We start from the raw sequence: 19,504 nt of genomic DNA on the forward strand, positions 1-19,504 counted from the left end.
AGCACACTGCACACAGCCGTATTTTTTTTTTTTAGGGATTTGGGGTTTGGATACTTGAACTTTATTTTGACTTCTGAAAAAAAACTTATCATCCAACTGACAAACTTAAAATTTTCGTAAAATTATTTAGTAAAAAAAGAAGTGTAAAAGAAACAGTAGCCGTTGAGGCTACGAACTCCATGTGTTACGTGTAGCTCTCAACTCTGACATATAGTACACGTGCGCGTGCCACCGTGTCATCGCCCAGCGCCGCGGCGACTCCAGCAAATTCGCGAGCATTTTTTATACAAAGCCCCAGCCGCGGCGGCCATGGGAAACGGTGGTGGTGGGAACAAGAAGGGGAGGAGAGACTCGCCGTCGCCGCCGCTCGAGACCCCCCCGCGCGGCGAGTTACCGTCGACGTCGTCGTCCTCCTCCTCGCGCGCCACCAAGCGTCACCGCGTGGCGGGCATGGCGGACCGCTACTTCCCCAACGACCTCCCGGACTTCGTCGCCGAGGCCCCCGACGGCGGCCGCGGCTTGCTGTCGCTCCCTTACTCCAGCCTCTCCGAAAGGCTCCTCCGCGCCGCGCTCCGGATCAAGGACAAGGTTAGGCATGCGTGTGCCTCGGTTTGGGTTTGGGTTTGGGTGGCGCGCGCGCGCACGCACGCAAGGTGTTCGGCTGATTTCCCCCGACCGCTCCCTGCCCCCCCCGCAGGTCGTGGAGGAGACGTGGACCAGGGCGCGGCGACAGGTGACGGACTACACGCTCTACACGGGCGCGCTCGGCACGGCGCTCCTGCTGTTCAAGTCCTTCCAGGTCACCGGCAACCGCGCCGACCTCGCCCTCGCCGGCGACATCGTCAAGGAGTGCGACGCCGCGTCGCGTGGCCTGCCGTAAGACGACGAGCCTTTTTTTTGTTTTCGTTCTGTACTTCTGTTGGTTAGATAATCTTGTACTACCAGTTGATGAGTTGATACACCTGGGTGTCATGGCCTCCTTGGTGTTAAATTAAGACGCAGGTTCTTGACATTCATCTGTGGGAGGGCTGGGGTTTGCGCTCTTGGTGCAGTGATTGCAAAACATTGCAATGACCAGCTGCTACTCACACACTACCTGAGCTCATTTGATGAGGTGAGGAGCCAATGCATTCACATTTCTGTCCTAATGTGCTCCATGGCTGTAAAACAGCAGATGTTATGTCTAAATTCTAACATTGTAGACTGAGCTATCTTTGTTTGTACTTCTGTAGATAATAGTCACTGAGAAAGTTCCCAATGAGTTGTTATATGGAAGAGCAGGGTATTTGTGGGCTTGCTTGTTCTTGAATACGCGTCTCGGCGAGAAGACAATTCCCCATGAGCACATTGTATATCTGTACTGCGATTCTGTTATTTTCTTTCATATTGTCAGTTCCATAGTGCTATAGAAAGCATCTTACCTAATTTTGTGAAATTACTGCAACTGTGTAGACTTCTGTGGCAAAGGACATCATCGACGAGGGAAGAAAGCTAGCTAAAAAGGGGAACTGCCCCCTGATGTATGAATGGCATGGAAAGAAGTACTGGGGTGCTGCTCATGGGCTTGCTGGCATTATGCATGTCCTCATGCACACTGAACTCAAGCTAGATGAGAAGGATGATGTTAAGAACACTCTGCTATACATGATCAGGAACAGGTATCCTACTGGCAACTATCCATCGAGTGAAGGCAGTGAATCTGACCGCTTGGTGCATTGGTGCCATGGTGCCCCTGGTGTTGCTCTTACACTCGCTAAAGCTTATCAGGTGACTGCCTACATCACATCATTAAAGTGTGTACACATGTTTATCCAAAGCATCTATGTGTACTTATCTTGGTGGTTGTGCAATATGCATACATGGTGTAGCTTTGTTTTCTGCATCAACAAAAATGTCAGCGATTTGACATCTTGTGAAATTCTTGGTTGAAGATTAGATTCCGCGTGTGATCCAACATAGATAACTGAATGTTTCTACTTCAGGTCTTCCATGATGAACATTTCAAGCAGACGGCTGCAGAGGCTGCAGAAGTTGTCTGGAACCGGGGACTTCTCAAGAGAGTTGGAATATGCCATGGTGTAAGTGGGAACGCCTACGTATTTCTCTCACTCTACCGGCTAACTGGCAATGTTGAGTACCTGTACCGGGCTAAGGCTTTTGCTTGCTTTCTGCTTGAGAAAGCTGATCAGTTGATTGCTGATGGGGCCATGCATGGGGGTGATCACCCATTTTCATTGTTTGAAGGGAGGGCTGGGATGGCTTACCTCCTTCTAGACATGGTTAGCCCATCAGAATCAAAGTTCCCAGCCTATGAGCTTTGAAGGGCATCATAAATATATGTATCCTGTTAGGATCAAATGCTCAGTGATCCATCCATCCAAAGTAGCTGTATTGTGTTTTCTTGCATACCCAGTAATGTGTGCATTGTAATTTGTTGTCTTTGTAAAGTTCAGTATCCAGATGGTGCAAGCTTGAACCTTTGTAAAATACATGTTTGAGGGAGTTCCTTGAAATATGATAATATTTATGTTGGTTGTTGCCTCTATTTGTTTACTGAATAAAATATAGTTTTGCCTCCATGGATAAGTTCAGCAAACACCAAATTTTTGTCATGCTAAAGTCATGAGATTAAAAGGAGTTTGTATTTTCTTAGCAAGTCAGTATATGGTTGATGTTTCAGTATGGTGTTTAGCTGAAAACAATAGATGTACATACATGCCAGAGCAGGCTCACCCAGGTTATTAGAACCTTTCATGTATATCTAGCATGGCACACCAATTAGTTTTTAGTAGTTTGTGGTTGAAGTTTCCAGGTTTTTTATTTTCTTTTGCCCCATGCGTTGACATAATGTACAAGAGAGTTATTCTACTGGAAGTTGAAATAGCTCTTGCATCACATCCTGCTAGGTGGTACAAATTTGTAGTATTAAATCTGAAAAAAAAGAGGACAATTTTCTTCAGTTGCACATTTATTTATACAACACTAAAATAGTTTGCGATACCATCATGAGCACGACGTTACAACGTCAACTCTTTAGTGGTGCACATCAGTGAACGCAGTGCTCAACTGTTACCTTTTGCAGTCTGGGGATTTGTCAAATTGCACCTTGTTTTTGTTGCTATCTCATGCATGTTTACTGACGAAGTCTATCACAAGCTGATTCACCAGGTCAGGGAATTGCTCCTGAACAAAATGGGATCCTTCTGGGATGTAAGTTATCCCGTAGTCTGGAGCAATTTCTTTCAGTTTTTCGCTTGACATATATTCCTTCAGTGCTGGAAACTTGAGGATGTAGTCTTTCTGACCCATAATCACAAACATTGGCATTTCAAACCTTGGATTAGCACCTTCTGCTTTTCCAGCCTTGGTCCTATTAAATCAACACAAGTGTTAGTAACATCCTTAGGTTTGTACAAGTATCAAAGTAATTGTAATAGCATCATATCAGGACACTGAGAATTGCTTGTCATATTTTGGTGTGTTTTTTGCATGTGCTCACCTATATGGAATTTGGATAGCAGTCATGAGACCTGATTTCTCATACAGGTCGGTGTAAGCTGAGAGGTCTTCTTCGGTGAACCACTGAGGCATCGGTGTTGATTCATCTGCAAGGTCCATGATCTCTTGTCCTTGCTTGGCAACTGGAATCTCACTCCTGGAGAAGAGGATGTAGATTGTGCGCAAGATCCTCCTCGTGTCGAATCGGCCAAAATCCGCCTCTGCTCTCCCAGGTTCCTACTCAGGTAACATAGTTGCATCACAACATCAATCAGAATTGCAAAACCTATGTTCAGTATAAATGTATTGACTGTAAACTGTGTTTACCAAATAGTCAGAAAGAATAAAAACTTGATCGATGAGTGTTTAATTAATTTACCCTCCATCTGTGTATGTAAAATCCCTCAGGAAGTCCACTGAAACTGAGGCTTTCCACAAGAGGTGGCACACCTAAGCTCACAATACCACATACGCGGTCCGGATGGCAGAGGGCAAGATCATATGCTGGTTTGACTCCAAAATCCTTTGCAACAAGGAACACCTTTCAACCATGAAATGATCGTCACTCGTCAGGATACAGTACTTCTTTTCAAAAATTAAGCCAATTTACAAACTTATCAATAATCAAGTAAAATAATGCATGGATGAAACCATAACCAATTTTGCCAATGGGGCAAGTTCTAATTTACATCAGCTTCTGACTTATTTCATGTTTGCCATAGTTATCAAAATGCGTTAGAGACTTGGGGTTCATCTTAGCATTTGCATAAACTTTAATTGGATCTCAATGTTTTCTCCTGCCTGTACTCACCTTGGGAATCGACAGCGAGTCTAGAATGGCCAAGAGGTCATTCATCAGGCCCTGCCATGACGCCTGTGTTAGGTCAGCCGGTGGCTCCGAGAGGCCATAGCCTGGGAAATCAAGTGCAATAGCACGGAACCCGGCTGCTGCTGCTGCAATCATCTGGTGCCTCCATGAGTACCACACCTCAGGGAAGCCATGAACGAAGAGCAGAGTTGCAGCTTCACCTGGAATAACCAAATCAAGAAGCTGAGCTGAATTCTTTCGGAAGAGCAAAAAAAAGCAGAGAGATGCTGATGTCAACAAAAATGAGGTAAGATTCAGACCTTTTCCAATGTGAGCTATGTGAAGCTTCAGGCCTCTGATGGGCAGGTAGGAGTGCTCAATCCTCTGATCCATTGATATGTTCTCTCCAACGTCAGTCTGATTTGCTTGAGATTATATAGGATTATAGCAATTTATGGGCCGAACTTTTGGTCAGGCTAGTAACGGATGGATGGCACAAAGATGAGCACACTTTGTGTGAAGCATCTTCTGCTGATGTCTTCTGCTGTTTATGTCAGTTTGTGGTAGCCAGAGACAAGATGCTGATGTCTTCTGCTGTCTGTATTTTAATACTCCAAGCAACGCTGCAAAATGTTAACTGAAAAAGATTCCCTCTGTACGTTCATCAGTCAAATAACGTTACTGAATTTTCATGGTCTATATTACTCGATTTTGACTATTACTTGTTCAAATACAGTCATTAAATTGATTTATGTTATCTTTCACATGTGCTGAAGCTTTGGTTTGAAGCAATTGTTTGCATAAAGAAACCAGCAGTAACAAATAGCAAACAGTTCGTTTTACTATCTGCTTCATTCTGATAAAGTCTCTTTTTTTTGGAAGGTGATAAAGTCTGTCTTTTAAGATTTATCCTGATAGTCAGTTGCAAAGATAGTACTAACATGCTAAGTATAATGAAAAGTTTGAGAAATTCTCAAGCAATTGGCAAATTTTGATTGACTGACAGTTGATGGTTGCAAACAAATCAAGACATATTTGCAATAAAAGAAGGGGAGAAGGCATTCGTGATCCTCACCTTGACTATTTTAAAGATGTAATTACCATTATCTTAAAATAGAAACCGAGTAATAAATGAGACACGACCGAGTGAATTTTTGTATAGGGGATTGAGCGTTGTCTTTAATCTGATTAGTTTACTATATTTAGGGCAATCCTAACCCTCCACCTAGGATGGTGTCTACGGCATTAACTACATTGCCATGTAGGACTTTTAGCTTATGTGACACTATATTAATTAAGAGAGAGTGAAGAGAGGAAGAAACTGGGTCTCATGCAAGACACAGCTTCAACACGAGAACCTATGCACTAGACACTATCAAGTTTTGCATTGGGAGATAATAGTGTCTTCATAATAGATGAAGAATAAATATGATTGGTAGAGAAAAGAGATAATGTATTTATTAATGGCATACTTTAAGAATCCATGGGTTGTAGAGTGTAGTTTCTATTGTGATGTCTTATTGACATAGCTCTATAGACACTGCTTATCAATACTATGGATTTGGACTGCCCTAGAATTGAAAAGTAATAGCTAATCACAATTTCAAAATGTCGGAATCCAGTCATCACAAATGACGATCGAAGATGGAAGCAGCTGTAGAATGTCAACAGGTTACAGGCCCCTAATGTCATTTTCGCTCTAATGTTACAGTTCATCAATGTCAATCAATGAATATGGTTTAGGCCATGCTTAGAAGGTGGGTTTTTTATTGCGAGTTTGTACGGAAGTTTGAGTTAGGCTTTTCGAGTATGACATATGTTGTTTTAATTAAATGTTGGCAGTTTGACATTCAGTGCATTTCAATAAATAGCCGGTGTGGTATGTAAGTACATAACCAACTAGTAGAAGATTTTAATGCACATGACGGGTCTATAATTCAATTTTTTGCAGACAGGAAAAACAATAACGTTACAGCAAAATATGATGGTTAGTCCTAAATACATCTAATTATTATCAAACGCAATAATCTTCAACCACATATGCTAAGTTATTTTAAGCTATAATTACCCATGGTTATAGTCACTAATCACAGCGTCCAATAGTCACAGATGAGGATAGAGAAGATGGAGGCAGCAACATGTAACAGGCAAAGATAAGCATTTCACTCCACTTTGCAGCAAAGTCAATCCATGAACATCAGTACATCACATAGGTCATGTTTAGAAGGCTGGATATTTTTATGAGTTTCTACAGAAGATTGAGCAGGTACAACTGAAATCTAACTTGCCAAGTGCCAACCTAGACAACGTAACCATTGACAACAAGTCGCCTGTGGTAATTTCATCAATTTTAACATACGTCATCTCGGTTTTCGGAGGTGTTCAATGTTCATAGGGGCAGTGTGTTTATAGGAGTGAATGTGCATGTGTATATAGACGTATGTGTTAGTGTTTCAAAAAAAAAAAAGTTAATCCACAAAATATGATATAGGTCATGTTTAGAAGTCTGGATATTTTTATGAGTTTCTCTAGAAGATTGAGCAGGTTCTACTGAATCCCAACTTGCAAGGTGCCAAACCTTGATGATTTTATTTATAAAGGTATCAGTTCCAGGCTACTTCTTGGATTCCAGTTCATAAACCGTTTGTCCTGAATCCCTGACCTTCAGACAAATCAGAAGGTGCCAATGCAGAAGAGACACTAAATCTTGGTTTGTTTTCATCACCTCCAAGAAACAGAAAATTCTCCTATAAAACCGAAGTGATCACTCTCCTCCCGAGCTCGAAGGAGCAACAATGGCGGATCAGATCGAGCACCTCCACCTCCCCATCCGTGGCCTCAACCTCCACATCGCTCAAGTCGGCAAAGGCGAGATCTCCCTGTGTATCTACGGACATTGAACTGTTCCATGTGTTCTTCACAAATTTTAGGTGAGATTTTGCGTTTTGGGTGGTGAATTTTGATTTTGATTCTTTTTTTTTCTGGATGCAGATGAGCTCGGGACGGTGGTGTTCTTGCACGGGTTCCCGGAGATATGGTACTCGTGGCGCCACCAGATGCTCGCCGCGGCGGCCGCTGGGTACCGCGCCGTCGCGCCGGACTGGCGCGGGTACGGGCTGTCGGGGCAGCCGCCGGAGCAGGAGGAGGCGACATGGGACGACCTCGTCGCCGACGTGCTCGCCATCCTCGACGCGCTCGCCGTGCCCGGGGCGTTCCTGGTGGGCAAGGACTTCGGCGCCATGCCAGCCTACGACTTCGCGCTCCGCCACCCGGCGCGCACCCGCGGCGTGGCGTGCCTCGGTGTCCCCTTCAGCCCCGCCCCGGCCTCCTTCGACGCCATGCCCGAGGGCTTCTACGTCCTCCGCTGGCGCGTACGTGCTCGCCGCCGCCGCCGCCATTGCCGCCGTCGCCGTCTGTTCTTGCTGCTGACGCGAACGCGATGTGTGTGTGGTGGCAGGAGGCGGGGAGGGCGGAGGCGGACTTCGGGCGGCACGACGTGCGGCGGGTGGTGCGCACCATCTACATCCTCTTCTCCGGCGCCGACATCCCCGTCGCCAAGGAAGGGCAGGAGATCATGGACCTCGCCGACGCCTCCACGCCGCTGCCGCCGTGGCTCACCGAGGCCGACCTCGACGTCTACGCCTCGCTCTACGAGAACTCCGGCTTCCGCTTCCCCCTCCAGATGCCTTACAGGTACACAAGCCGCCGCCGCCGCCGCGGCGGCGGCGCAGCCACCGTGTCCACCATTGTCAGCGACGAACCTCGAAAAAAATAAAACCTGGTTCCAATAGATAGTAATTATTTAATTATTGACTTATATATTACTCATTCGTTTCTAAATATTTGACACCGTTAACTTTCTAGCACATGTTTAACCATTCGTCTTATTTAAAAACTTTTGTGATTGTAAGTATATTTAACAATGAATCAAATGTTAGGAAAAGAATTAATAATTACTTAAATTTATTTAATAAAACGAGCAGTCAAACATATTTAAAAAAATCAACGATGTCAAATATTTAGAAACGGAGGGAGTAGTAATTACTATTATGCAATTTAGTTAGTACTCCCTCGTCCCTTCGTTCCATTTTAAGTGCAGCCATGATTTTATCATCCTTCTTATTTAAAAATTTTTTTAAAAAAAAAATTAAAAACATAAGTCACACATAAACAACTATTCATGTTTTATACAAACTCATGGTTACATTTAAAATAAAACGGAGAGAGTATTGGATAATTTACATGGATCCTATGACCCCGGGATGTTGAACATGAGATCGTCACTGGCCATTGCTGATCGTTGCATGTCTCCATGGATGGATCGTACGTGCAGGGCGGTACATAGGAGGCCAAGCCGGAAGGACGCGAGGTTCGAGGTGCCGGTGCTGATGGTGATTGGGGAGAAGGACTACGCGTTCAAGTTCCCGGGGTTCGAGGCCGCCGTGCGGGGCGGCGCCATGGAGAGGTTTGCGCCGGAGCTGAAGATCGAGTTCCTCCCGGAGGGGAGCCACTTCGCGCAGGAGCAGCTCCCGGAGCAGGTCAACCGGCTCCTCCTCGGCTTCTTCACCGAGCACCCGGTTGCCGCCGATTGAGATCCTCTCTCTACCTTCGAAGTGATCACGCGTTTATCACTGACATGTGAATCTACAGTTTACTGGACTCACTCACATGTTAGTAATAAAGTCACGTAACTTACAAGATAGACTATCTTAACGTAATAAAATAGGGACGTCTAGAAGCAGAGTGTGATATTGGGATCAAGTATTGTACTCGCACACAATTTATAATCCACGTGTAATAGTGGGAGTGAATGTGACCGTGGGAATAATTTGTAATTTAATAATTTTAAAGTTTAAAATTAGTACTACCTCTATTTTATATTGTAAGTCATTTTAATTTTTTTGGTTAAACTTATTTAAATTTAACTAACTTTGCAGAAAAATATAGTAATATTTTCGAAAAAACTATCAAGTTCAATGTTAAATTTAAGGAAACTTATTTAGTGTTATAGGTGTTACCATATTCTTTTTTTATAAATTTGGATAAATTTATATAATGTTTGATAAGAAAAATTTGAAACGAGTTATAATATGAATCGATGGAGACAAATATATCTCAATTAAGGAAGAAGAAAGATGGTGAGCACCAACCAGGGCTAGCTTCCTGCCAGCTATCTGCCGATCTATTTAATGCACCGTTTTCTATTATGGAAAAATTAGTAAATGAACTACTCTCCCGTGTGGTATTAAGTTCATATTTTGACTTCTTCCATTCATTCCAAAATAAATTTATTTTTTAAGTAATCATTGCATCTAAATTTGTAAATTTAGAAAATAATTGAATTCGGAGTAGATAAAATAGAGAATAGTTATATTGGGATTTGATAAATAGGGTATTTTATCTTTTTATTTCGCATTGGTATGTATGGGATGGATGAAAAATAAACTCATTTTAGAACTAAGTGAGTATAATAACAACGTTCGATTTTTAATGTATGAATTAATAGCGTCAAAAATATTAAGGATGATGGTAGTATATGCGGTAAAAACGTAAAGATAATTCACACACCACGAACGAAACCTTCTCCACCTTCTGTCCACGAGTTGGACATGCACCAGCAGCTAGCCAGTACAAAGAAAAAAAAACGTACAGCAGGTGCGGCATCCCCATCTGACCCCGCGCGACTCACCTCACCTCCCCCGTGAGTTGGGATCCTCTCCTGTAATGCATGTGCGGTAAGTGCCAATGACATGTGGGCCCGGAATAGGTGGGACCCACATGCCAGTGACACGTACTGCAGGTGCAGTACAGCAGTGGATTTGCATCCCCCACCTCACACTCCCACCACCGTCACGTCGCCCCTCTGCTCTCTGCACTGCTGCGGCGAGGAGCTAGCTCGAGCCGGCCGGAAGCCATGGCCACGGCGGAGCAGCGGCAGATCGAGCACGTCCACCTCCCCGTGCGGGGGCTCACCCTCCACGTCGCGCAAGCCGGCAAAGGTTTGCCCTGCGCGCGCGCGCCTCGCCGCCGCCGACGATCGTCGGGTGAATGATTGTTGGGCTGCTGGTGGTTTGCAGGGGAGCTCGGGACGGTGGTGTTCCTGCACGGGTTCCCGGAGATATGGTACTCGTGGCGCCACCAGATGCTCGCCGTCGCCGCCGCAGGGTACCGCGCCGTCGCGCCGGACTGGCGTGGGTACGGGCTCTCCGACCAGCCGCCGGAGCCGGAGGCGGCGGCGTACGACGACCTCATCGAGGATCTCCTCGCCATCCTCGACGCCCTCGTCGTGCCCAAGGTGACGATGAAGTTTGATTTTTCACAGATTTTTATCCTCTTTTCGTAGCTTCAGATTAAGAAAAAAAACTTCAGATTTTCAGTTTTGAGTGCGTGGCCTTTTGCTATAGCTCGTAAAATGTAAGGCATAATTCATAATTGGTTGAACAAAGGTTCGAGATTTCGATTTTTTTTGTAGTTTTTTTTAATCCTGGATAATTTGTAAGTAGAACGCATAAACTTTCAGTGTCGTGATCCGTAAGGTAGAAATTTGGAGAGGATAATTTGTCTGCTATTATTTTCGTCAGTTGATACTACTATCAGTTCCACCGAATTGATTTGAAGCTGGTAAAAAACCCACGTTGGTAGCACCAACAACCAAGAGTGTATTGAAGGTCAGAAAATTTAGTGCAACATATTAAGGTGCCATTTTTCTATTCATTCTAATATAATCGGCAATGCTTTTGCCGCCTACCTTTAAAAAAAGTGCCATTTTTCTGTCTAAAAGATAAGGATATCAATTTCTCCCTAATAAAGAAATCAGCTCCTCATAAATTTGAAAATAAATAATGCCTATTTGGTTTCTTCTTGATAATTTATATGTTTCATTGGGTTAGGCATTCCTTGTTGGAAAGGATTTTGGGGCAATGCCAGCTTACGACTTTGCTCTCCGTCACCCAAACCGCACATGTGGTGTGATGTGTCTGGGCATCCCCTTAGGCACTGCTGGTTTGTCCTTTGACACATTGCCAGAAGGATTCTACATTTTACGTTGGGCGGTAATTCCGAAACTGTCATGATAATTTTTTTAGTGCACTATTTGCTTATAATGACCATGAAAAAGAAAAATATATCTTACAGCAACCAGGAAGAGCAGAAGCTGACTTTGGCAAGTATGATGTAAAGAGAGTTGTGCGCACCATCTACATACTATTCTCTAGGAGCGAGATCCCCATAGCTAAGGAAAATCAAGAGATCATGGATCTTGCAGACTTATCGACACCCCTTCCCGAGTGGTTTAGTGAGGAGGATCTTGATGTCTACTCATCCCTCTATGAGAATTCTGGTTTTAGATATCCGCTACAGATGCCATATAGGTAAAAATATTTTCTTCGGATATTTGTACTCGATGGTACTAAGTTCACCAATATTTGATAGTTCGAGATTTGTGCCATGCTTGTTAGGTCTCTGCACCAGAGAAAACCAATTGGAGATGCAAAATTCCAAGTCCCAGTGTTTATTGTCATGGGAGAAAAAGATTATGTCTTTAAGTTCCCTGGTATCGAGTCTGCTATGAAAGACGGAACTATGGAGAAGCATGCACCAAACATAAAGATCACCTACATCCCTGAAGGAGGGCATTTTGTGCAGGAGCAGTTCCCTGACTATGTGAATGAGCTCCTTCTTGGCTTCTTGAAAGATCATCCTGTGGCTATATAAATGCTATTGTAACCTCAGTTGTGCTTCACCCGTAGTACAAGTTGGCTTAGAAAACGTTGTGCTATATCATGGTATGAATTTGTCAACAAATTAAGGATCAGCTATGGCTAGTTTGTTACTTTCAGTAATGCCTGTTTGAGCTAGTTGCAACTAGGTTGTCCTGCTAGTGTTACTAGCAATTCAAAGACTACAACCCATTACTATACTTATACCATGACTTTAGCAAGCCAGTGATGTGAACTTATACCATGATTTTAGCAAGTCTTACTGTAAAAGATGGAGTACGAAGTTACTCTGTATACGGATGATTAATCATAATTATATAAAAAATTGAAAAATTAACAATCATTGTAATAAGTACTTATCTTTTATGATTGATTTAGTTTTAGAGAAATGTTTGTAGATCACCTATCTCATACTAGAGAAATTTTGACCTAATCCTCTCATATTAGAGAAATATTATTCCGGTGGCCGTGCTTCCTCCCTTCAATTCCTCATCCTTGTACTAAACATAATAACTCAAACTGTCATCCCTCATTCAGCCTCATCAACCCAATAAATAAATAAATATAGACTTAAGTCTACTTTAACCCAAAAATTTTGTGTGTGCGCGTGCTTGTGCGTGTGCGGGGGAGTGGTGGTGGGGGTTGGGGGGGCGTGGTTGAATCTTTTTTAAATACTAAAATGAGAACTCATATTCGTTTTCTTTTTTCTGTTAAATACTAAAATGAGTACGAATAGCTCTAATACAAAAATAATCATGAATTATCTCGAATTCAGATAAGGGCCAAATATATTTAGACAAAAAAAACAATTAATTAAAAAAATCATCTTGTTTTGGTGTAAACATATAAAGGCAATTCTAAAATGTCATCTACTCCCTCTGTTTCATGTTATAAGACGTTTTGACATTTGGTCAAACTCAAACTGTTTCAAGTTTAACTAAGTTTATAGACAAATATAGTGATATTTATAATACTAAATTAGTTTCATCAAATCAATAATTGAATATATTTTCATAATAAATTTGTCTTGAGTTGAAAATGTTACTGCTTTTTCCTATAAACTTAGTCAAACTTAAAATAGTTTGACTTTGACCAACGTAAAAAACATCTTATAACCTAAAACGGAGGGAGTAGATAACTAAGAGTGCCAGGCAGAAGGGCCAAATATAATTTAGACACAAACAAAAAACAAATAATTAAAAAAATCATCTTGTTTTGGTGTAAACATACAAAGGCAATTCTAAAATGTCATCTACTCCCTCCGTTTCAGGTTATAAGATGTTTTGACATTGGTCAAACTCAAACTGTTTCAAGTTTAACTAAGTTTATAAACAAATATAGTGATATTTATAATACTAAATTAGTTTCATCAAATTAATAGTTGAATATATTTTTATAATAAATTTGTCTTGAGTTGAAAAATGTTACTAGTTTTTCCTATAAACTTAGTCAAACTTAAAATAGTTTAACTTTGACCAAAGTCAAAAATGTCTTATAACCTAAAACGGAGGGAGTAGGTCACTAAGAGTGCCAGGCAGAAGGAAAACCTTCTCTACCTGCTGTCCACTAGTTCAATATGTAGCAGTACAAAAACGTACTCCCTCCAGACTGATAATACTTGTCGTTTTAGATAAGAGTGATGTTAAACTTTAGAATATTTGATTAGAATTATTTTTAAAATACTTGTTTTTCAAATATGGTGACTACATGTATAGATTAATAAAATCATATATTTGTTAACATTTTTATACATATTTTAATAAAAAATAATGGTCAAAGTTGTTTTTTTGAGACCGTGTCCTTATCCAAAACGACAAGTATTATCAACCCATGGAGAGAGTACAGCAGGTGTGGCATCCCCACCTCACACTCGCACTGTCACGACGTCGACTCTGCAATCTGCACTTCTGCGGCGAGGAGCTAGCTCGAGCCGGCCGGAAGCCATGGCCACGGCGGAGCAGCAGCAGCAGATCGAGCACGTCCACCTCCCCGTGCGGGGGCTCACCCTCCACGTCGCGCAAGCCGGCAAAGGTTTGGCCGCCTCAATTTGCCTTGCCTGCGCGCGCGCCTCGCCGCCGCCGGCGATCGTCGGGTGAATGATTGTTGGGCTGCTGGTCGTTGCAGGCGAGCTCGGGACGGTGGTGTTCCTGCACGGGTTCCCGGAGATATGGTACTCGTGGCGCCACCAGATGCTCGCCGTCGCCGCCGCCGGGTACCGCGCCGTCGCGCCCGACTGGCGCGGGTACGGGCTCTCCGACCAGCCGCCGGAGCCGGAGGCGGCGGCGTACGACGACCTCGTCGAGGATCTCCTCGCCATCCTCGACGCCCTCGCCGTGCCCAAGGTACGTAAGCTCCTCAGTTTAATCGATCCTTTACGAATTTTTTAAGCAGGTTTTCAGTTTTGAGTCCTATTAGCTAGGAGACCTAATAGCACTTTAAACTCGAAACCTGCTAAAAAAAGTTTCCTGTACAGCACCTCTTCTTTATTCAATAAAATTGGTGGCTCATCGATTCATTAAAAAAAATTCTCTTGAGTCCTATTCGGTGCATGCAGACTGTGAAGCTGTGTAAGGCCTTCTGCTATAAAACTTGCCAATGGAAGGCATAATTCAAAACAGAATTTTTCACTTCTTGTGTGTATCCTGGTTAGTAATTTGTAACGAAACACATAAACTTCCACTGTCATACACAGCAAGGGAGATATTTGGAGAGGATAATTTGTTTTCTGTCGTTAACTAGTAATCTAGTATTCAGTTGGTACCACGTCGGTAAGCACCAACAATCAAGATTCAAGAGTATGTTAGAGGCATGAAAAATGAATGCAAGATATTAAGGTGCCCTTTTTCTGAGTAAAAGATAAAAGATAAGGGTATCAATTTCTCCATAATGAAACCAGCTGCTTATAAATGTCTTGCCTTCAGTAAAAATAAAAATCCTTTAATTTGTTGTTTGCTCCTGATAGTTTATATGTTTCTTCTGTCAGGCCTTTCTTGTTGGGAAGGACTTTGGGGCCATGCCAGCTTATAGTTTTGCTCTCTGTCATCCAAATCGTACATGTGGTGTGATGTGTTTGGGCATCCCTTTCGGCGTTAATAGTTCATCCTTAAACACCTTACCAGAAGGATTCTACATTTTACGTTGGGCGGTAATTCTCTATCTATCATGCCAAAATATTGTGTGCAAGATTCGCTTATAGTGACCGTGGAAGAACTCGTCTTGCAGCAACCAGGAAGAGCAGAAGCTGACTTTGGCAAGTATGATATCAGGAGAGTCGTGCGCACTATCTACATACTCTTCTCTAGGAACGAGATCCCCATAGCTAAGGAAGATCAAGAGATCATGGATCTTGCAGACTTATCGACACCCCTCCCCGAGTGGTTTAGTGAGGAGGATCTTGATGTCTACTCATCCCTCTATGAGAAGTCTGGTTTTCGATATCCGCTACAGATGCCATATAGGTAAACATCAATTCATCAGTTGTCAGCACTCATAGCACTAAGTTTATCAGTGTTTGATAGTTTGGGATTTGTGCTATGCTTTGTTAGGTCCATGCATCAGAACAAACCAATTGGAGATGCAAAATTTCAAGTCCCGGTGTTTGTTGTCATGGGAGAGAAAGATTATGTCTTCAAGATACCTGGTATCGAGTCTGTTATGAAAGACGGCAGCATGGAGAAGCATGCACCAGACCTAAAGATCACCTACATTCCTGAAGGATGCCATTTTGTGCAGGAGCAGTTCCCTGAGCTTGTGAATGAGCTTCTTCTTAGCTTCTTGAAAGACCATCCTATGGCTGTTTAGAAACTCCACATTGTGCCTCACCCTTACTACAACTTCGCTACAAGAACACTATATTGTTCGATATTATGATGTGAATTATCAATAAAGGAACTAGTATGGTTGATGTTACTTTCAGCAACGCCAGTTATGTTTGAACTTGTTATACCCTGTGTCTGCGGCTAGTGTTGTCAGAAATGGGAATATTTTTTTTTGTTTTTTTCTCCTGGCTGTTAATGTTATACCCTGATCCTAGCAAATCAAGGCATTAGTACTTTGACACAAAAACATGTTTAGAGAATCACCAACGGTTCCCTTATTCCATCCCCAATCCTAGTTTTTTGAAATTTTGGTGAAAAATAATGCCTCCAATAGATGTCCTATTTGAATCCTAATTGTTTGGAAACCCCTTCGCTGCATCCTTTGTTCTCTTTATTTGAAGGAGAGCGACGTCATGTCTGTCGTCCCCTATCTCTCATTCGCACGAGATTTTTCTCAGGGGTGAGCGTCACGAGCGCATGTGAGCGCCAGGAGCACGTGTGAGAGGGAGGAAAACGGGAAAATCTGGTGTTAGTTTAACAGAAGTGCTCACTTTTAGTTTTGGGATAAAATTTAGGCTTTCTCTCGGAGAAATCAATTTTTTGGCTACCTATTTTCAGTTCAATGAGCCAAAAAAGAAATCTTTGGGGGAGATTATACATAATCTCCTGGTGATGTTCTTAGGGACTTTGAAATACAGGGTTCCAATAATCTGGGTGATTTTAGTGCCACATTTTCCGGAATTTGGGTTATCCCAGGATCCGATCCTATAACCCTAATTAACACTCCCGGCGATTCTACCCAACTAGGATTAAAAAAACACGAATATTAGGGAAGGACCTAATATCAAATAATTAGAAGGGGTGAGGCTTCGAACCCAGATCGTCTATTCCACCACCTGTGGAGCTAGCCGGAAGACTATTTAGTGTTTCTCAAAGGAGGAATGCAACATAAGGACCGTCTAGGAGGTCACCCATCCTAGTACTCTAGGATTACAATATGATTCTTGAAAATCCAACTAATTAACATTCTTTGAACTAAATACTCCCTATAAGCGTACACATATAAATAAAAAAACAAATCTATAAATTAAATGTTGTGTCGTTAAAATTCCAATTATATCTTGAACCACATGAAAAACTCACATTACCTCTTGGGTCACTTGATGACATGCAAAAAGAACAAATTTTAAGACAATAAGGCTTGGTTTAGTTCCTAACTTTTTCTTCAAATTTATAACTTTTCGATCACATCAAAACTTTTCTACATATACAAACTTCCAACTTTTCCGTCACATCATTCCAATTTCAATCAAATTTTCAATTTTAGCGTGAACTAAACACACCCTAAGTGAAAATAAATGATGTGAAACCCAATGCGTATTTCTTAGTATTTATTGGGAAAAGAAAATACTCCCCCTGTCCTCTAATATAAGGGATTTTGATATTTTATTTTTACCACTTGTCTTATTAAAAAATTGCATAAATATAAAAAACGAAAAGTTGTATTTAAAGTACTTTGATTAATAAAGTAAGTCACAAATAAAATAATTAATAGTTTTTTTAAAAAAATTAATAAGACGAATAGTTAAACCGTACGAATAGTTAAGAGGACAGAGCTGCTGCTACTTTTGTCAACGAGTTGGAGTTCGACGTGCAGCAGCAATGAATAGCCGCAAAGTACGGTAGCTTTTCCCATCCACGTCACACTTCACGCTGTCACGTCGCGATCTGCTCTCTCTTCCCACTGCAGTGCCGCGTGAGCGTGACCGCGTCGTCGTCCACGGCGAGCTCGACGCGTCGCCATGGCCGCCGCCACGGAGCAGCCGCCGCAGCAGATCACCGAGATCGAGCACGCCCACCTCCCCGTGCGTGGGCTCAGCCTCCACGTCGCGCAGGCGGGCAAAGGTACGGCCACGTCCGCGCGCTAGCCCTCCCCCCCCCCCCCCCCCCCCCCCTCCCCCTTGACCACTTCGTTCGATTCCTTGGCTTGCTTTGCCCGCCCGCCGCCGTAGCTAGCCCACCAGGTGTTTGTTTGGTTGTCGCATGCAGGGGAGCTCGGGACGGTGGTGTTCCTACACGGGTTCCCGGAGATATGGTACTCGTGGCGCCACCAGATGCTCGCCGTCGCCGCCGCCGGGTATCGCGCCGTCGCGCCGGACTGGCGCGGGTACGGGCTCTCCGACCAGCCGCCGGAGCCGGAGGCGGCGGAGTACGACGACCTCATCGAGGATCTCCTCGCCATCCTCGACGCCCTCGCCGTGCCCAAGGTAAGCGCCTGGATCAGTTTGGCTTCTTCACAAATTTTATCCTCTTTGAGTAACTGAGTAAATGAGAGGCAAATTTCATAATTGGTTGAACAGTTTAGAAGTTTCGATGGATTTTTGTAGTGTGTTGTTTGAGTCATGGATAAGTTGTGACCAAACAAACAAACTTTCAATATCGCAAGGGAGAGATTTGGAGAGGATAATTGATAACACTATCAGTTCTATGGAATTGATCTGAAGCTGGTAGAAGTAGCACCAACAATCAAGAGTATATTAGAGGCCTGAAAAATGACTACAAGATATTAAGGGGCACTTTTTTTCTGTATAAAGGATGGAAGGATATCAATTATTCCCTACTAAACCAATTCCTCTATTATTTTTTTTATTTTCTTGTGATAACTTATACGGTTCTTCGTGTCAGGCATTCCTTGTTGCAAAGGATTTTGGGGCCTTGGTAGCTTATGATTTTGCTCTGTGTCACCCAAACCGCACATGTGGTGTGATGGGTTTGGGCATCCCTTTCGGTAACGATGCTTCATCCATGAACACCTTGCCAGAAGGACTCTACATTTTTCGTTGGGCGGTAATTGTCAGACTGTCATGATAAAACAATAAGTGCATGGTTTGCTTGTAATGACAGTAAAAAAACTCATCTTGCAGCAACCAGGAAGAGCGGAGGCTGACTTTGGCAGGTATAATATTAAGAGAGTTGTGCGCACTATCTATATTCTCTTTTCTAAGAGCGAGATCCCCATGGCTAAGGAAGATCAAGAGATCATGGATCTTGCAGACTTGTCAACACCCCTTCCTGAGTGGTTTACTGAGGAGGATCTTGATGTATACTCATCTCTCTATGAGAAATCCGGTTTTCGATATCCACTACAGATGCCATATAGGTAAACATCAAGTCATTAATTGTCCATACTAAGTAGTACTGAGCTTAACAATATTTGATAGTACGAGATTTTGTGCTATGCTTGTTAGGTCTCTCCATAAGAGGAAACCAATTGGAGATGCAAAATTCCAAGTCCCAGTGTTTGTTGTCATGGGGGAGAAAGATTATGTCTACAAGTTCCCTGGCGTCGAGTCTGCTATGAAAGACGGCACTATGGAGAGGCATGCACCAGACATAAAGATCACCTATATCCCTGAAGGGAGCCATTTTGTGCAGGAGCAATTCCCTGACTATGTGAATGAGCTCCTTCTTGCATTCTTGAAAGATCATCCCGTGGATAAATAGATGTTATTGTAGACTCAATTGTGCTTCACCCGTAGTACAAGTTGGCGATGGAAACATTGTGCTATATCATGATATGAATTGTCAACAAATAAAGGATATATTATGGATGGTTTGTTACTTTCAGTAATGCATGTTTGAGCTTGTGTTGCGTTTAGTTT

The 19,504-nt window shown here is 42.8% G+C and overlaps 6 protein-coding genes across 10 annotated transcripts; 5 read left to right on the top strand and 1 right to left on the bottom strand.

Moving 5' to 3' along the window:
• The first annotated feature begins 247 nt into the window (after window positions 1–247).
• LOC127753202 (lanC-like protein GCL2) lies at window positions 248–2,532 on the top strand. 2 transcript variants are annotated; one of them, XM_052278665.1, is made up of 6 exons: window positions 248–588; window positions 698–876; window positions 997–1,114; window positions 1,233–1,349; window positions 1,453–1,767; window positions 1,983–2,532. In XM_052278665.1, exons 1-6 carry the CDS (start codon window positions 310–312, stop codon window positions 2,319–2,321), a joined length of 1,347 nt encoding a protein of 448 aa, XP_052134625.1. In that variant the 5' UTR covers window positions 248–309; the 3' UTR covers window positions 2,322–2,532. The 2 variants fall into 2 exon arrangements, with proteins under 2 accessions (XP_052134625.1, XP_052134626.1); XM_052278666.1 differs by having other exon boundaries at window positions 1,003–1,114.
• Window positions 2,533–2,769: 237 nt separating this feature from the next.
• Window positions 2,770–4,754, bottom strand: LOC127753203 (uncharacterized). Of its 3 annotated transcripts, none has more exons than XR_008012514.1 (5): window positions 4,310–4,699; window positions 3,878–4,039; window positions 3,500–3,735; window positions 3,074–3,370; window positions 2,770–2,931 (listed from the first exon to the last, which is right to left on the bottom strand). XR_008012514.1 is itself a non-coding variant. In XM_052278668.1 (5 exons), the coding sequence occupies exons 1-5, from the start codon at window positions 4,697–4,699 to the stop codon at window positions 3,124–3,126; spliced, it is 936 nt and encodes a 311-aa protein (XP_052134628.1). In that variant the 5' UTR covers window positions 4,700–4,754; the 3' UTR covers window positions 2,770–3,123. The 3 variants fall into 3 exon arrangements, 2 of the variants coding, with proteins under 2 accessions (XP_052134628.1, XP_052134627.1); XM_052278668.1 differs by having other exon boundaries at window positions 2,770–3,370; window positions 4,310–4,527; window positions 4,627–4,754; XM_052278667.1 differs by having other exon boundaries at window positions 2,770–3,370.
• A 1,984-nt stretch (window positions 4,755–6,738) lies between these two features.
• LOC127786219 (uncharacterized) lies at window positions 6,739–9,177 on the top strand. Of its 2 annotated transcripts, XM_052313561.1 has the most exons (5): window positions 6,739–6,906; window positions 7,039–7,174; window positions 7,298–7,677; window positions 7,764–7,999; window positions 8,640–9,177. In XM_052313561.1, exons 2-5 carry the CDS (start codon window positions 7,102–7,104, stop codon window positions 8,896–8,898), a joined length of 948 nt encoding a protein of 315 aa, XP_052169521.1. In that variant the 5' UTR covers window positions 6,739–6,906; window positions 7,039–7,101; the 3' UTR covers window positions 8,899–9,177. The 2 variants fall into 2 exon arrangements, with proteins under 2 accessions (XP_052169521.1, XP_052169520.1); XM_052313560.1 differs by lacking the exon at window positions 6,739–6,906 and having other exon boundaries at window positions 6,924–7,174.
• Window positions 9,178–10,042: 865 nt separating this feature from the next.
• Window positions 10,043–12,367, top strand: LOC127752556 (uncharacterized). The gene is made up of 5 exons (XM_052277967.1): window positions 10,043–10,305; window positions 10,384–10,601; window positions 11,197–11,358; window positions 11,441–11,676; window positions 11,764–12,367. The coding sequence occupies exons 1-5, from the start codon at window positions 10,221–10,223 to the stop codon at window positions 12,017–12,019; spliced, it is 957 nt and encodes a 318-aa protein (XP_052133927.1). The 5' UTR covers window positions 10,043–10,220; the 3' UTR covers window positions 12,020–12,367.
• Window positions 12,368–13,884: 1,517 nt separating this feature from the next.
• Window positions 13,885–15,967, top strand: LOC127752555 (uncharacterized). The gene is made up of 5 exons (XM_052277966.1): window positions 13,885–14,055; window positions 14,149–14,366; window positions 15,008–15,169; window positions 15,247–15,482; window positions 15,570–15,967. Exons 1-5 carry the CDS (start codon window positions 13,968–13,970, stop codon window positions 15,823–15,825), a joined length of 960 nt encoding a protein of 319 aa, XP_052133926.1. The 5' UTR covers window positions 13,885–13,967; the 3' UTR covers window positions 15,826–15,967.
• Window positions 15,968–17,504: 1,537 nt separating this feature from the next.
• LOC127752554 (uncharacterized) lies at window positions 17,505–19,469 on the top strand. The gene is made up of 5 exons (XM_052277964.1): window positions 17,505–17,747; window positions 17,892–18,109; window positions 18,528–18,689; window positions 18,767–19,002; window positions 19,091–19,469. The coding sequence occupies exons 1-5, from the start codon at window positions 17,645–17,647 to the stop codon at window positions 19,344–19,346; spliced, it is 975 nt and encodes a 324-aa protein (XP_052133924.1). The 5' UTR covers window positions 17,505–17,644; the 3' UTR covers window positions 19,347–19,469.
• Window positions 19,470–19,504: the final 35 nt, after the last annotated feature.

This window comes from Oryza glaberrima, chromosome 10 (assembly GCF_000147395.1).
Source record: "Oryza glaberrima chromosome 10, OglaRS2, whole genome shotgun sequence".
NCBI lineage: Eukaryota > Viridiplantae > Streptophyta > Magnoliopsida > Poales > Poaceae > Oryza > Oryza glaberrima.

Excerpts from the sequence above, each read along its gene's own strand:
- LOC127753202 (XM_052278665.1), top strand. The coding sequence starts at position 310 with ATGGGAAACGGTGGTGGTGGGAACAAGAAGGGGAGGAGAGACTCGCCG. Across the intron at positions 589-697 it reads CGCTCCGGATCAAGGACAAG|GTCGTGGAGGAGACGTGGAC; the intron begins GTTAGGCATGCG and ends CCCCCCCCGCAG. Across the intron at positions 877-996 it reads GCCGCGTCGCGTGGCCTGCC|ACGCAGGTTCTTGACATTCA; the intron begins GTAAGACGACGA and ends TGTTAAATTAAG.
- LOC127753203 (XM_052278667.1), bottom strand. The coding sequence starts at position 4,699 with ATGGATCAGAGGATTGAGCACTCCTACCTGCCCATCAGAGGCCTGAAG. Across the intron at positions 4,040-4,309 it reads ACTCGCTGTCGATTCCCAAG|GTGTTCCTTGTTGCAAAGGA; the intron begins GTGAGTACAGGC and ends CATGGTTGAAAG. Across the intron at positions 3,371-3,499 it reads GCTATCCAAATTCCATATAG|GACCAAGGCTGGAAAAGCAG; the intron begins GTGAGCACATGC and ends TTGATTTAATAG.
- LOC127786219 (XM_052313561.1), top strand. The coding sequence starts at position 7,102 with ATGGCGGATCAGATCGAGCACCTCCACCTCCCCATCCGTGGCCTCAAC. Across the intron at positions 7,678-7,763 it reads TCTACGTCCTCCGCTGGCGC|GAGGCGGGGAGGGCGGAGGC; the intron begins GTACGTGCTCGC and ends GTGTGGTGGCAG. Across the intron at positions 8,000-8,639 it reads CCCCTCCAGATGCCTTACAG|GGCGGTACATAGGAGGCCAA; the intron begins GTACACAAGCCG and ends TCGTACGTGCAG.
- LOC127752556 (XM_052277967.1), top strand. The coding sequence starts at position 10,221 with ATGGCCACGGCGGAGCAGCGGCAGATCGAGCACGTCCACCTCCCCGTG. Across the intron at positions 10,306-10,383 it reads CGTCGCGCAAGCCGGCAAAG|GGGAGCTCGGGACGGTGGTG; the intron begins GTTTGCCCTGCG and ends GGTGGTTTGCAG. Across the intron at positions 10,602-11,196 it reads ACGCCCTCGTCGTGCCCAAG|GCATTCCTTGTTGGAAAGGA; the intron begins GTGACGATGAAG and ends TCATTGGGTTAG.
- LOC127752555 (XM_052277966.1), top strand. The coding sequence starts at position 13,968 with ATGGCCACGGCGGAGCAGCAGCAGCAGATCGAGCACGTCCACCTCCCC. Across the intron at positions 14,056-14,148 it reads CGTCGCGCAAGCCGGCAAAG|GCGAGCTCGGGACGGTGGTG; the intron begins GTTTGGCCGCCT and ends TGGTCGTTGCAG. Across the intron at positions 14,367-15,007 it reads ACGCCCTCGCCGTGCCCAAG|GCCTTTCTTGTTGGGAAGGA; the intron begins GTACGTAAGCTC and ends TTCTTCTGTCAG.
- LOC127752554 (XM_052277964.1), top strand. The coding sequence starts at position 17,645 with ATGGCCGCCGCCACGGAGCAGCCGCCGCAGCAGATCACCGAGATCGAG. Across the intron at positions 17,748-17,891 it reads CGTCGCGCAGGCGGGCAAAG|GGGAGCTCGGGACGGTGGTG; the intron begins GTACGGCCACGT and ends TGTCGCATGCAG. Across the intron at positions 18,690-18,766 it reads TCTACATTTTTCGTTGGGCG|CAACCAGGAAGAGCGGAGGC; the intron begins GTAATTGTCAGA and ends CTCATCTTGCAG.